The sequence below is a fragment of the Papaver somniferum genome, chromosome 6 (genome assembly GCF_003573695.1).
Source record: "Papaver somniferum cultivar HN1 chromosome 6, ASM357369v1, whole genome shotgun sequence".
NCBI lineage: Eukaryota > Viridiplantae > Streptophyta > Magnoliopsida > Ranunculales > Papaveraceae > Papaver > Papaver somniferum.
Genome location: NC_039363.1, coordinates 80,015,211 through 80,029,766, shown reverse-complemented (window position 1 = coordinate 80,029,766; position 14,556 = coordinate 80,015,211). Strand labels below are relative to the sequence as shown.

Genomic DNA, 14,556 nt, shown 5'->3' with positions numbered 1-14,556 from the left:
ACATTCGCAAACAGTACAAACTTTCCACGGCTACGACTGACTGAAACCACTTGATTGTACAAGAATTTGAGTTAGTATTTGATTAGCAAGAGTTTCAAGGTACTTTACGTTGCTGCCTGCAAGAAATGAATCATTTTCTTAAGTGGAAGAAACAAATCATTCACCCACAAAATCTTCTTCATCTCTTACATCTGGAATATAGCCTGCATCTTTCAAAGTCGAAGTCAGTTCTTTGATCATCTCGTATACTTGTTCGTATTTCCTATGAAATTTATCTCCAGCAAGGAATATATGAACTTCTCTTTGGATCTCAACCCAACTACAACCAGGTTCTTTTTTCACTCCTGAAACTCGCATTCCTTCTCTGACTTCTTTCGCGTCTTTCCATTGTCCCAACATCGCATAAGCATTTGATAGAACAATATATTTTCCAGCATTTTCAGGGTCCATTTCAAAAAACTTCTTAGCTGCAACTTTTGCTAATTCTAAATCTTTGTGATTCCTACAAGCGCCAAGAAATGCACCCCAGATTACCGAGTGTTCTTTACAAGGTGCATTTTTAACAAACTCATATGCTTCGTTTAATCTACCGGAGCGTCCTAATAGGTCCACCATTGCTGCATAATGTTTACCTCTTGGTTTAATACCAAATTCTCTAGTCATAGAAGAAAAATACTTCAAACCGTCATCTACCAAACCTCCGTGACTACAAGCAGATAGAACTGCAAGAAAGGTAACATAATTGGGTTTAATTCCTTCGTCTATCATCCTATGAAATAGCTCCAAAACCTCCTTCACTCTTCCATGTTGCCCATACCCCGCAATCAAAGAGCTCCAAGTAATAACATTTCTTTCTGAAGCTTTATCGAAAACTTTACGAGCATCGTAAAGATTGCTACATTTGAAATACATATCCATTAAAGCACTGTTGACAACAACATTATCACCAATTTTACTCTTTATCATAACACCATGAACCCTCTTCCCCTGTTCCAGTGTTGCTAAAGAAGAACACGCTCGAAAAACCGACGCAAATGTGAATTGATCAGGAAGCAAACCACTTGATCTCATCTTATAATAAAGATTCAACCCCGTTTCTTCCTCACCCTTTTGCACATATCCCGCTATCAACGCATTCCACGAAACTGCATTTCGATAAGAATTTTTGTCGAACATACTGTGGGCAGTGTCTAAATCTCCAGATTTTGAATAAAGTACTAATAATTTTGTCTGTAGAAATTCATCAGGTGTTAATCCAAGAACAATCATATTTCCATGAAGTCTTTTCCCTTTCATGTACTCTCTCCTGTATATACATTCTTGTAATAGAAGAGAGTAGGTCTGTGGCTCTAACTGTAACCCTGAACAGCATACGAGATTAACTGCTTCCCTTAATCTTCCGGAAAAACACAGGCCCTTTAAAACTGAATCTAGTTCTTTTGATTTATTATGGATTTGGTATGATAAATGGAAATGCCTTACTGGTGGTAATCGCATGTTGCAGTGATGGGAATTGTAGAGTTCAAAGCCCGTGACTTGGCGCTCGTTTTCACCCTCATGCAAGTTGTGCGGATATCCAAATGGAAAATTTCTTGTTTGGTCCTAGGCCCATATAGTTATTTATAGTAGGGTCCAATCGGATTTTTTTTTTATCCGGAGGTCCAAAATTAATTAAAACATGGAAATGTTCATAATGCCCATTACTACCAAACGTATGTGTCTACACTGCTTACAAATTTGAGTACATATCTGGTACACTGCTTAAAAATTCGAGTACATATTTGCTGCACTGCTTACAAATTTGAGTACATATCTGTCGCACTGCTTAGAAATCTGAGTACATATCTGTCGTACTGCTTACAAATCCGATTATATATCTGAATGCTTACAAATTCGAGTACATATTTGCTGCACTGCTTCCAGGTAGAGTACAAATCTGTAAGAATCAATGATAAATAAATTAGAAAACGTGTTACATCACATACATTGTGATGATTATAATTTTTCTTCGACTTTATTGCCATGCTTCTGGGGGCAAAGCAAGGATCTTCTATTATCGTTTTCTTCTTAACTGCATATAGATTGACTCTCTTTACGTACTGCTAGTGTCAATGCCTGCAGACACACAAAAATTAAAATGTTCATCATAGGGGCCATAACTTATGCCCAAACATACAGAGTCTAATTTGAGGAACCATACAAACCAATGCAAATAAAACTCATAATGCACGATAAATGGTCTCCACCAATAAATCCAGAATTTAATGAACCTGAAAAACTGTGGGCTGCACGGTGATATTACTGACTGAGCCATCCTGCTCTGTCGCGGTCTCCACCAATAAATCCTGCAGAAATACATCGAAGTATGGTCAACAAAAGCAGCAATCTCATAGAAATCCAGTCATAATATAACTGAAAAACTATATTACTTCTGCTGAAATAAGTCGTGCAACTATGTTTTGTGTTTTTGCTAGTTTCTTACAGTTAATCGACAACCAAAAAACTAAACTGGAAGCACATAATTGGCATTCTTGATGCCCCTGCCATTAATCCAAAGCATCTAATACACAAACAGTTAATACATTAAGAAAAAGAAAAAAAACATTAGTATCAACAATGAGAAGACATTTACAGCATAAGCTGCGCTTTACCCCGAAGCTAACATTAGTAGTTTTCCTCAATCATAGCCATAAAGAATTTAAAAGGGGTGTAATTAAATTCAAATTACCATGGGAGGTTATCAATGATTTTACCTGTCGATTGTTACCACATAATGAGAAATTTTTTATCAACAGTAGCTTAATCAAATCTAAGAAGAGCCGAATCTGAAACGCAGGAGACATTAATTTAACATCTAAAATAAAAATGGTTCTAAGCAAGCACAGGGATTGCAATTCGGTGGATCAATGAAGGAACCCCAACCTTGAGTGTTACTGAGAAAAGTACACATCTGTTCCAACAACGAAGTTCTCTATGTCACATTTGTTATGCAACTCAGATATGCGCACATATTAATAAATTTAATCTGCTTGCAAGGCTCTATTATTGTCATGGAAATATATACTCGATAGGATAATAAAATAGCAAAACCCAAACTCCTGAATCAGCTAATATCAATATAGAAGACAATGGTCATGGAAAAAATCAATTAATGTTCCACTGAAGAAGAATTCTTTTCAAAGACATCTAAATCAATTCCTGAGTTCTACGCCATGTCTCCAATTTATGCTCATTTCCTAAGCTTTATCAAAACCATTGTTTCATCTGATGTGTTCAACTTAGTCAGCATTAACAACTGTCCAGATGATAAATAAGAAAGTTAAGTTAACATATTAACTGAACCAAACCTGTGAGAGCAATCATTCTACACCGGAAAATCCCTATTATTGTGGCGATTTTTCAATAGCATTTTTCTCATCTTTGGTCGACTCTTCCTGCAAAGGAAAATAAAGAAATGGTTAACCATTTAGTTGTATATAGAGTTGATAAAAAAAAGATCAACATTGGTGTCAGGGAGAACAGACTGGAGCTAAAATACATTCTTAAAAACGACAATCGTTGCAAGATAGGAATATTCTTTGATAGTAATTAACTTAAGGTTAGTTATTTGTATACACGACTCATGGAGACTGTATTGGCTAATGCAACTCCATAGCAGTTGGGCCTTTAGTTCAATATTAACAGCTCAACACCATAGTACCAACTCCATATGCTCATCATCAACGGCCGGTTGTCTCCCAGCCAACTTTGATGTCGTTTGATACATATGGTTGAGAAGCAATACCAAAAGGCAGTACCAATGGAGTAACGGTGGTTTTGAGCAGCAAAAACAACACACGGAAAAAGGAAACACCAATGAAAGCCTATTCTACACAGTAATCTACTTTTCATGGATTTAATAGGTACATCAGCGGGAGAAAAAGAAGCAATACCAAAAGGAGGGAAATTAACCATGGTTGTACCTGCAAAATGGCGAGTACAAACCTTTATATGAATACGTACCGCGTAAAACACATCAACAAAACTAGAATCTATTTCAGTATTTCACACACGTACTGAATCAAACACAACAAAAAACACTTACTATCACTATGTGACATATGTACTAAAGATTCTTGAATTACAAATCAATTGCATGACAAGAATAGGTGACAGATCTATGAAAAATAAGAGAATCGAAAGACATATTACCGTATTTAACATACTTACTGAAGGATAAGACTAAAAAGGTGACAAAACTATGAATCAAACACAACAAAGAGCACTTCATATCAGTATCTGACATATGTACTTGTGGATAATAACATCTGAATCTACAAACAAGCGTGGTTTTGAAGCGAAAAACAAAAAGATAATCAAATTAAGGAAGTTCTTTTCGGTATTCCATATATGTACCTATGATTCATAAGTAAAAATCAACTGCATGTCAAAAAAAACTTATAAGTCTACAAATACAACAAAATCAAAACAGTTATATCTCAGTATTGCATATATGTACTTCTAGATCAAGCAAAAAAAAATTAAAAAACTACAAATACAACAAAATTAAAGCAATTTTTATCAGTATTCCATATATGTACTGCTGATCCAAACAATTTGTAACAACAAACAAGCATGATCTGAACTATTTTCATCAAAAACTACCAGTACATCATATATGTATTGATGGTTCATAAAGAAAAACAAAGTGAAAAAAATCTAAAACTAACAAAGAGAAACTAGTATAGGAAAATCTCATAACGAAATAAACAAAAAATGTGAGGATCCATCTAGATCTGACCTATTTTCACGAGAATAAACTAATCAAGCATGGAGATCGAAAAATCAAACATCAAAAAGGACCATATATATGTACAGATCGAAAAAATCACCAAACAATGCAAGATCAAGAAAAAGAAAAAGAAAAAGAAAATAGGTTCCCATTCATATCATCACCATCATCATTCCCAATATTTCCAATCATTCAGATTGTGTCCAGCACACAATACAACAATAATTTGATTGATGATGATAATTTCTTCCTAAATCTCATCAAATATAAAAATCTTTTTTGCTGAATACCTGGGGCTTAACTTGATTCATGTCTATGAACGCGAATTGAAACAGAAATGAGTTAAAGAGTGTGAGAGAACTTACACCGGAGTGAATCCCAGGGCGATTGGTAGTACTCTTGAAAGTAGTGAAAAGAGAGATACAACAAATCAAAAGAACAATGAGTGCAACAAATAATCGTTCTAATCCACGAAGTCTCCAGAGTTGTTTAAGCTGTCGATTTCCTCTCCTTCCAAACACATCTCCTGCCCTGAAAAACAAGCAAATACTCAGATGAGATGAGATGAGATCTAATGAGCACTAGAATTATCCTAATACAAAAAAGTAGAAATTAAAGAATGAAGAAAATGAATGAAGAAAAAACAAGATTTCCCGCATCAGTAGAGAAGAGGAGAGGGGGAGGGGGAGAGAGAGAGAGAGAGAGAGAGAGAGAAACTGAATCTGAGAAGAAAAAGAATATGGAGAGAAATTGGCTTATGTTTCTGTTATATATAGTAAAGGCTATTTTGGGAATTCTAAAAATGCACGTAATATTTACACACGTGTGCAGGACCTGGGCTTAAAAAATTAGGTCCATTTTTCTCTTTTCTTTTAATTATGGACCTACCGTTACTGGGCTTTAGTGGGTGAACCTGCCACTAACTAAGAACACTAGAATAGTACCTATTGGTAATTCCTAGTATCCAAATACAAGATACGTTGATGGTCTAAGAACATGAGGTCACGTAAGGGCAACTCCTGGGACAAAACTGAATTACTTTGTTTTTGATATATGGCCTCAAGATGTCCACATGATCAATCATAAGGCCTAATTAAGCTATAACTTCGTACCAACAACTGTGGATGGTCGAGTCTGCAGGTCCGTGTATCAAAGGGAAAAGTAAGAATCACTAATTATCCTTAACCATATAAAATTAGACTAAATGAAATGGAAGTGACAATAAAGAGATTATTCTTTCTTCATTACAGTACAGCTTAGCACGTCTCATATTCAAACTGTTAAGCAATAAACAATGGGAGGAGGGAAGAAGGGACCACAATTCTTTAAAAAAACATAATATCCCTTGTTAAAGGGTTTCACGGTCCTCCTTAGACCTGCACACGGTTCGGTTCAGTGCGGTTAGTTGTAAAACCGTTCAACTAACCGTTTGTAGTGCGGTTAGCACATTTAAAACCGTAACCGAACTCAATAGTATTCGGTTCGGTTTTTAACCGAATCGACTATGTTCGGTTATTTTCGGTTCGGTTCGGTTTTAACCATAAATTAATCTGTCAGAAATTTTGACAAATTTTGTACCTGCACCTGCACCTGTACAGTGTACTTCCATTCCATACTTAAGAAATAACAACTTATCATACTTAATAGGTTAAACAGATCCATTCCATAAGAGTCTAAACTCTAAAGATCAAACACACACACACAGTAGTCTTAAAGTTTAACATAAGAAAGTAGCACGAAGAGTTGAAGACAAGTAAAAGACTTCAGAGTCCAGTCCATCCATCCAATTCTTAATCCCCATCCTTTCCCAAAATGTCTGCAAAGAGAAAAACTCAAAAGTCAGATCAAATTCTTCACATTATGGGTAATGTACTTCAAGTGTCTACAACTAGTACACCACACAACTTGAAACTCCAAGTTCCAAAAGGACATGGAATGAGGGAATACAGAAAGTAACATAAAAAGGACCAGTCCACACAACTTGAAGAATCAAGTATCAACCACTTTCTCTTTAATCTTCATATGCAAGCCCTAAGCAATTACATAATCATAGATATGTAAAAGGTGACTGCATTCATTCAAGTGAAACTCTAACTGGATTCATTCAAGTGACAAACAATTCTAACTGATTCATTCAACTATAGAAATTTTAAGTCAAATAAGAAGAGAAGAGATTCCATTACCTTCTTCAATGCTGGCATTGTCATCTGGTACATAGTCACATATGAAATCAATAGAGATAGGTTTCTGCAACCAGCTTTGCGTACAGAGAAGTGCTTCAACTGTCCTGGAAGATAGCGAGCTTCTCCATGGAGTAAGAATGCGCTTCCCGGTACTGAATGCAGACTCTGAAGAAACTGAGGACACTGGTATTGCCAAAATATCCTTGGCCATAAGTGATAGTACCTTATACTTGGTACTATTAGCCTGCCACCATGCCAGAATATCAAAATTCCTTGTTGATGTTTCACAGTCATCAAGCAAATACCTTTCCAGTTCAGACTTTGGATGAGTAGAGTGAACATTCATTCTTCGCCTTTTCTTCCTCGACTCAAGCATATCCTCAATGTTCTCTTCTTGCACACAAACTACCATGTCATCCGCAGCTGCAGCAATTGTTGACCCAGTACCTAAGACATCAGCACAAATGCACAATCAATATTAGTAAATGATGATCATAACAACATTTATAATATCTACGTATGTAACAGTAGAACAAAAGCAGATAACTAAAGTTCAAAAGATGATGTCACCTTCATCTGCATTAGCATTTGAATACATGGTGTTTTACTCTTCATAAAGTCTACCCATGTCTTGTTTCACAGCTTTCAAAACAGTCCCAACCCTGAAATCTTCTTGCTCATACAAACATTCAAGATCAAACTTCAAACCAGACTCTTTATCTCGAGGATCAAGCAACTTAGCAAAAAAAAAGAACAAAGTTCGTTTCTTCATAATCCCCCAATATGAGTTGTACTTTTTAAACATTACTTCTGCCATCTTAGAAATATGAGCATCTCGGTTTCCTATATCTCTAAGACGAACCAATTGTTCATGAATCAAAGCTAACTGCCATAAAAACTCATGTGTAGTAACCTGTGCTGAAGCAGAGAATTTAACAGTAGCATCAAAGAAAATTTTTAAACATTTTACAAGACTCCTAACATATGACCAGTCTGCAGCATATGGAGCATGATGACGGGGCTTGTTCCTTTTCTTCGTATTCCTCTTTTTAGTTACATCACATTCACTTTCAGATTCACTAGAACTAAGAAAATAAGCTTCATCATCAATTACAACAATGTCATCATCAAGATTAGGTAAAGCTTCATATTCAGATTCTTTAAAAATATACTTATCTCGAAAGCTCTTGTCTTCTCTTTCTAACCTTTTAAAGACCTTCTCATATGGAATGGCAGCTTCAAGCATTAGATATGTAGCATTCCATCGGGTCTTCACATCCAAGAAAACCATCTTCTTACAATCAATCTTCTCAAGAGCAGCACATTCTTTGAATTTGGTCAACCTAGAGGGAGATCCAGTGACATACTTGACAACTGATCTGATCCTGTTAATTGACCTGTGATACAGCAACACAGCATCTCTAACAACAAGCGCAAGAACATGCGCAGCACACCTTACCTGATAAAAGAATGAAACAAGGAAATATAAACATGTTGTATGGTTGAAATGATCATTACTCAAATGGCTAAATGAAACAATTAAACTAACAGCAAGAAGAAAAGCAATCTAACCTGCATGTATTCAGCTCTAACTGTTGCTCCAGTCCAATTAATGACACTGGCTTGAAGATACTCGATTGCACCATTATTTGCACTGACATTTTCCAAAGTCACACCAAAAAGATCTTCTATCCCCCAATCCAGCAAACATTTCTCTAGTGTTTTCCCAATATCCACTCCAGTATGACCCTTGATCTGGCAGAACATGATGATTCTCTTTTGGAGCTTCCAATGAATATCAATGAAGTACACAGTCACACACATATAGTTGAAGTTGTTTGGAGAGGTCCATGTTATCAGTTGTGAGAGAGACTCTTTGTTTACTTTCCTTCAAATATTTCTTCAACTTATCTTTCTCATCTTTGTAGATTGTTAAGAGATCTTTGTATATGGTCATCCTGCTTGGCACCTTGAATCTAGGCTCCAACTGTTCACTATATCTTCTAAACCCTTCTTCTTCTACAATTCTAAATGGCAGTTCATCTATTATGACAAACTCATCCAATCTCCTTCTACACATATCCTTGTCATAGCTAACAGCAGCCAATTGGGATGACTGTCCTGGTCTTGGTGGTGGAAACAATAAACTTTGTTGACCCTTCAGCTTCTTGTTTGGATTCTCATGACATGTTCCTAAATGTGTTTTCATGCTGGAGGTGCCATTTCCTCGACTATCTGCTTGCAACTTCTTCTTGCAGTGCTTACATTGGGATTGTTTGTCATTGAGCCTTGTAAAATCATTTCATACTTTCGACCTCACTTTTCCCTTCTTCTTTGGTTCAGTTTCAGCTGCAGGGTCATGTGTGACCTGCTGAGTTTCTTGTGTAGCATCAACTTGAGGTGTTGGTGTTGCAGAAATTGTCACTTTAGTTGACTCAGCTGCAGGGGATTGAGAGGCTGGAGATGCACCTGCCATCTTGCAGCTCGATAATAAAATTGAACTTGATCCAAGCATTACCACCTACAACAAACATCATTTCAAACACTTAGTTCAAGAAGCAACAATACAATCAGCATCACAATCATAGAATACAATCAACATTACAATCATGGATTTTATCATCAAACCCTAGCCACTAAACTAATCAGCATTATAATTTGTAACTCTAACAACTCATTTACCAAATTCTTACTTCACAATATTACACAAATAATTCCAACAATAATTTCTCAAAGAGTAATTAATATAACAACAATACTTAATAGATTTAAACACCCATTAAAACCCTTTTGCTCATAGATTCATAGTCACAGACTCACACATCATAAATCACTTCAAGGGTTTTACATCAAAAAAACCTATTTCATAATCAACACTGAAGATTGAACTCAAATCAAACAGAACAAGTCAAGTGAAGGGTTTTACCTGTTTGATTTGGCAATACTCTTTTAATGAAGAACTCCAGCTGCTGGTAATTCAATACTCTTCAAGTTCTGAGAACATAAAACCAAAAAAAGAAAAAATTATAACCCTAAATTGATTGATAAACAGTAATCGATTGACTTAACAAATCAATTGATTAAACATATTTCAAACCATCTCGAGTATCAAAAGAAACCCTAAAATAAAATAAAAACCCTAGAAATTGATAAAAAAATCAATCGAAGAGAAAACAACTTACTAGATCATAGTGATAGAGGTGGTGGTGCAACACCTTGATGGAGGTAGAGGAGGCGAATCAGGCGACTATATGCAGGAGGAGAAGATTCTGGTAATGGATTGGAGGTGATTGGAGAGAGACGGAGTCGGAGAGGGAGAGAAGAAGAAATGAAATGGCTGCAGAAATAGTTTAGGGTCTCTAGTTTTTATACTTTAGGGTTACCCGATTTTAGACGGCTAGGATTAATCCTAATAGAAATAAATCAACGACCTATAATAATCGGTTGTCGGTTCGGTTAGGGTGCGGTTAGTAGTGGAATCGATAGCCGAACCGAATATCCAACGGTTACCCAAATTAAAACCGACACCGACAGTTGGATTATCGGTTCGGTGCGGTTACGATTCGATTAGTGCGGTTATCGGTTCGGTTGCGGTTATCGGTTCGGTTCTGTGCAGCCCTATTCCTCTCCAACATTTCACACCACCAACAACAACAACTACTAAAGCTAACCAGCACGCAAAGAACAATCACACATGACATGACCATTTCCACCAATTTTTGTATTTAGTATTTTCTTTTGTGTGCCGCGAAATCAACAAGAAAAATGTTGCTATATTATTAGTTAGAGGTCTAAAAACCCAAAAGATCTAGTATCAGGCACCACAAACAAACATTATCTCGATTTAAATTGACTTCACTGATCAGACTTTGGTGAAATGTAATGTACTTTGTTAAAAGGGTCCCAACGTTCATATTCCTAAGCAACATCAATCAAGTATCTTCTCCCTTTATGCCTCTGTCTTACGGGTATTTTTCATGGACCCGCCATTGACAATGACTTTTAGAAGAGAAACCCATGGCCATGGAACAGGAGGAGCTAATGAACTTAACGATTAACTATTATAAGATATTTCCAAGTATTTTGTTTTAGCAAAATCATAATAACTTTATTTCAAAGTTTTGCAGATATACCAAATGCAGTGTTTGTATACACTTTTAAAGCTCATCATCTGCTCATGTGTTTGGTATAGCAAGAAATTGCACACCTACTTGGTCCTAAATTCCTATTGTAGATACAAATTGGCATAAGACAATTCAAAATTCGTTTCACAACTTTTGGTAATATTGTTGGTGCATTTCGTTTTGTTATTTTTTTATGGGGAATGACTAGATAATTACTCTTTTCTGCTTTTTAAGTTTTAATCTAACTACTTTATCTAATTTGAAATGGGTGGGACAAAAGATTACAACAAACAAACAAATGACATGATCAACAACCACTATAACAACAAAGTCGGTTTCAACCATCTTTAGAACTATCCAACTTTCTTTTTAAATATTTTTTCCTGATCGGTAAAGAAAATATATTAAGAAGAAAGGCAATTTACAAAGTAGCGTACGGCCACCCAACACAAACAGGGGAAGAACAACAATCAAAGAAACCCACAACTTAAAACAAAAAACTAAAAGAACTATCCAACTTTAACTTCTCAATAAGGAGTAGACTACCGCTGAAAGCCTATACATTCCTTTACCTTTGTATACACGGGAGGATCCCGTCACGCAATCCTCCGATGAATGAATTTTCTACGGTTATGACTATAAAATAAGAAATCCACAAAATAAAGAGAATGGGAGATCAATCTTCTAACATGTGTAGAGCACAAGAATTTAAGCCGCTATTTATATAAATAGAGGACTTCGTGCCCAAATATATCTAAATCCTAAAGCTAGACAAGGGCATCTAATTAAATAAATATCGATTTATAATACTTCCCCCAATGATTTCTGTAAGTCATTACGAACATACCATAAAAACACAAAAGAGAAAAACCTGAAATTCATAACCACGTAATGAGTTGTCTCATTAAAACCTTGATAAGGGAGGCCTGATGGACCAAAACCTTGTCGAAGAAAAAAGAGTAAAATGCGATAGGTCCAGTAAATGTGCCTTTGATGATGGTGTTTCCCTGATAAGTACTTCAACCTAATGTTGGCTTGCGAATCTTTCAGTCGAGATTTCTCAATATCAATGTATGAATTTCTTGAATGTTGGAGATAACAATGCTTAATTTCCTGCAGAAATTTGCTAACTGATGAGGTCTTATATAATGTTACAAACAGTATTATCTTAGAATGATATTATTGTTGATTCTCCTTCAATACATTGAGGAATTGTGAAATGGATTGCTAGCTTCTCGAGATTATTTACGGAGTAGTTGATGTAAATTAATTCTTCAATAGAGTGTCGAGATACATTTAAATTATAATAAATAATACTCCCTCTGTCATAAAATTTATGTTCTCTATTCTATTTTCGTCTGTCCTAAAATACTGGCCAGCATCTGTTTATGATCATATTTTTTAGTCAAACTTTCAAATATACTCTTCAATTTTTTATAATTATAAAATTCTTTTTAAACATAACCAATCTATAATCTTTAATGGTATCTCCCTGAATAGGAAACAAATCTACTAAATCAATCCATAAAATTATTTTTAAATATAACCAATTTATAATCTTTAATGATATCTTCCTGAATAAGAAACAAATCTACTAAATCAATCCACAAAGATTTTTATTTTTATATTCTATTTAAATACTTCTATAAATAATAAAATTATTGACTATGTATTCTTTCTACATACTTAATAATCCATATACTCTTTTTAATTTTGGTAAGGGAAAATTAGGCTAAGGCCTAACCCATGGATAACCCATAATATGAGGCCCCTAGTTAAAAGAGTTTTAAAACCAGACCCCGAATTAAAAATAAATTTAATGAAAGCTGAAATGACTAAATTAGCCTCAGGTATATAAGAGACGTCACCTACCTTTCTCTCCTTGAAACACCATTATTTCATTTCCAGGAGAGATAAAACAAATATCGCTCACCTGAAACAGAAACCAGATCTAGAAAAAAATCAAGAAATCTTCATGATTTCTGTTGCAAAACAAAAATCGAGATCAAAAACTATTCATCATCAGCTGAATGGTTAAACCCTAAATCACAGAAACAGATCGAAACAGTTTTAGATTCAAAAACTAAACACTATTCAGTTTCAGATTCAAAACCTAAATCGCCGTTTTTACTGATTCTTGTTGATGAAATAGTCCGATGATGAAACAATAAGTATGTTTTAATTTGAATCTGTTAGTTTTGATTCCTGTTGTTACTGATTAATTCGTGTGTCAAAAATTACCGAACTAGGGTTTGAAAAAAATTGTAATGAGATTACAAGGAACATAACTCATTCTGACTGATGATTTTACAGATCGGAGAAGAAGAACAATCGTTTGTGCATAAAATTGAATAGAAGCAAAGGTAAGTCATGGATGTGATTTAACTGATTACTTCATTGTAATTTTATTTCATGGATTTCATTTCTGATATGTTACTGTTTCAAAACCCTAGAAACTCTAAGTTAAATTGCAATCAACTAACTTGATTTTATTAACTGCAGATTCAGAATCAATTTTTTTTAACTAAAAATGGTGAGAGGAAAATTGAATCCCCCTGAAGAATATCCTACCATAACAGGTACTAAGATGTGAAAAACTATACAATAAATTGATTGTCCTGGTCTCATGTTTATTTCTCATGTAATACTTGTGAATATGTAACTATACAAACAAGGACCTGTGTAACTATAAGTTACACAATCAGTCAGTGGTGAGATTTTGAGTGTGTAACTTATAGTTACACATACCAAATGAGCCTGCGTAACTATAAGATGCACATTAAAATCTCACCACCGACCTGATTCTTGATTGTGAAACCACTGATCTGGATTAATGGTAGATAAACGCAAAAATAAAATGTTTAACTATACAAATAGGGCATGTGTAAATATAAGTTACACCACACGTAAAAATCTCACCACTGAGGTTGTGTTTATCTTGTGTAACTGGTAGTTACATATAAAAGAATTGGTTGTGTAAATTGAAGTTACATCTTCATATGCATGTGTAAGTTAGAGTTACACCTTGTAAATGTTGTTAGAGATTATGTCACACAACACATTATAGCATGATTCAGTCAGTTTGTGTACCTGGCAGATACATATTCTTTTGTACCATGCTTTTGTACCATGTTTGATAAGTACACAACTTATTAATTCGTGTTGTTTTGTTGTGTGATGTGTATAGGAAAGTTAAGACACTCATTTAATGCAGTTCAGGATTTGGTGAAAGAAATAAAACCAATAGGACTGTCTAAGAGAGATGAAAGGTATCTTAGGAAAGCGCCTTATGGTGATCTTTTTATTATGTATTACGATGAATACGATGTTTCTAATCCAAAGAACATGAAACAAATATCTACTAACAAACATGGGTTGTGAAGCTTTTAAACTGCTTTGATAGAGATGGTGAAGTACCGTGTTCATTTAGATTTGGAGAAAACCTCATAGAGTCTACACCGGCAAAGTTTGTTGGTAT

General features: G+C 35.0%; 1 protein-coding gene and 1 long non-coding RNA gene across 2 annotated transcripts; both read right to left on the bottom strand.

The window, feature by feature from the left end:
* Nucleotides 1–57: 57 nt before the first annotated feature.
* Nucleotides 58–1,558, bottom strand: LOC113288114 (pentatricopeptide repeat-containing protein At4g16470). The gene has a single exon (XM_026537066.1). It carries the CDS (start codon nt 1,495–1,497, stop codon nt 157–159), a length of 1,341 nt encoding a protein of 446 aa, XP_026392851.1. The 5' UTR covers nt 1,498–1,558; the 3' UTR covers nt 58–156.
* A 531-nt stretch (nt 1,559–2,089) lies between these two features.
* LOC113285792 lies at nt 2,090–5,195 on the bottom strand. Its single transcript, XR_003328943.1, has 4 exons — nt 5,137–5,195; nt 3,348–3,434; nt 2,271–2,345; nt 2,090–2,115 (listed from the first exon to the last, which is right to left on the bottom strand). It is a non-coding gene; the product is annotated as an uncharacterized LOC113285792 (long non-coding RNA).
* Between the last annotated feature and the right edge of the window lie 9,361 nt (nt 5,196–14,556).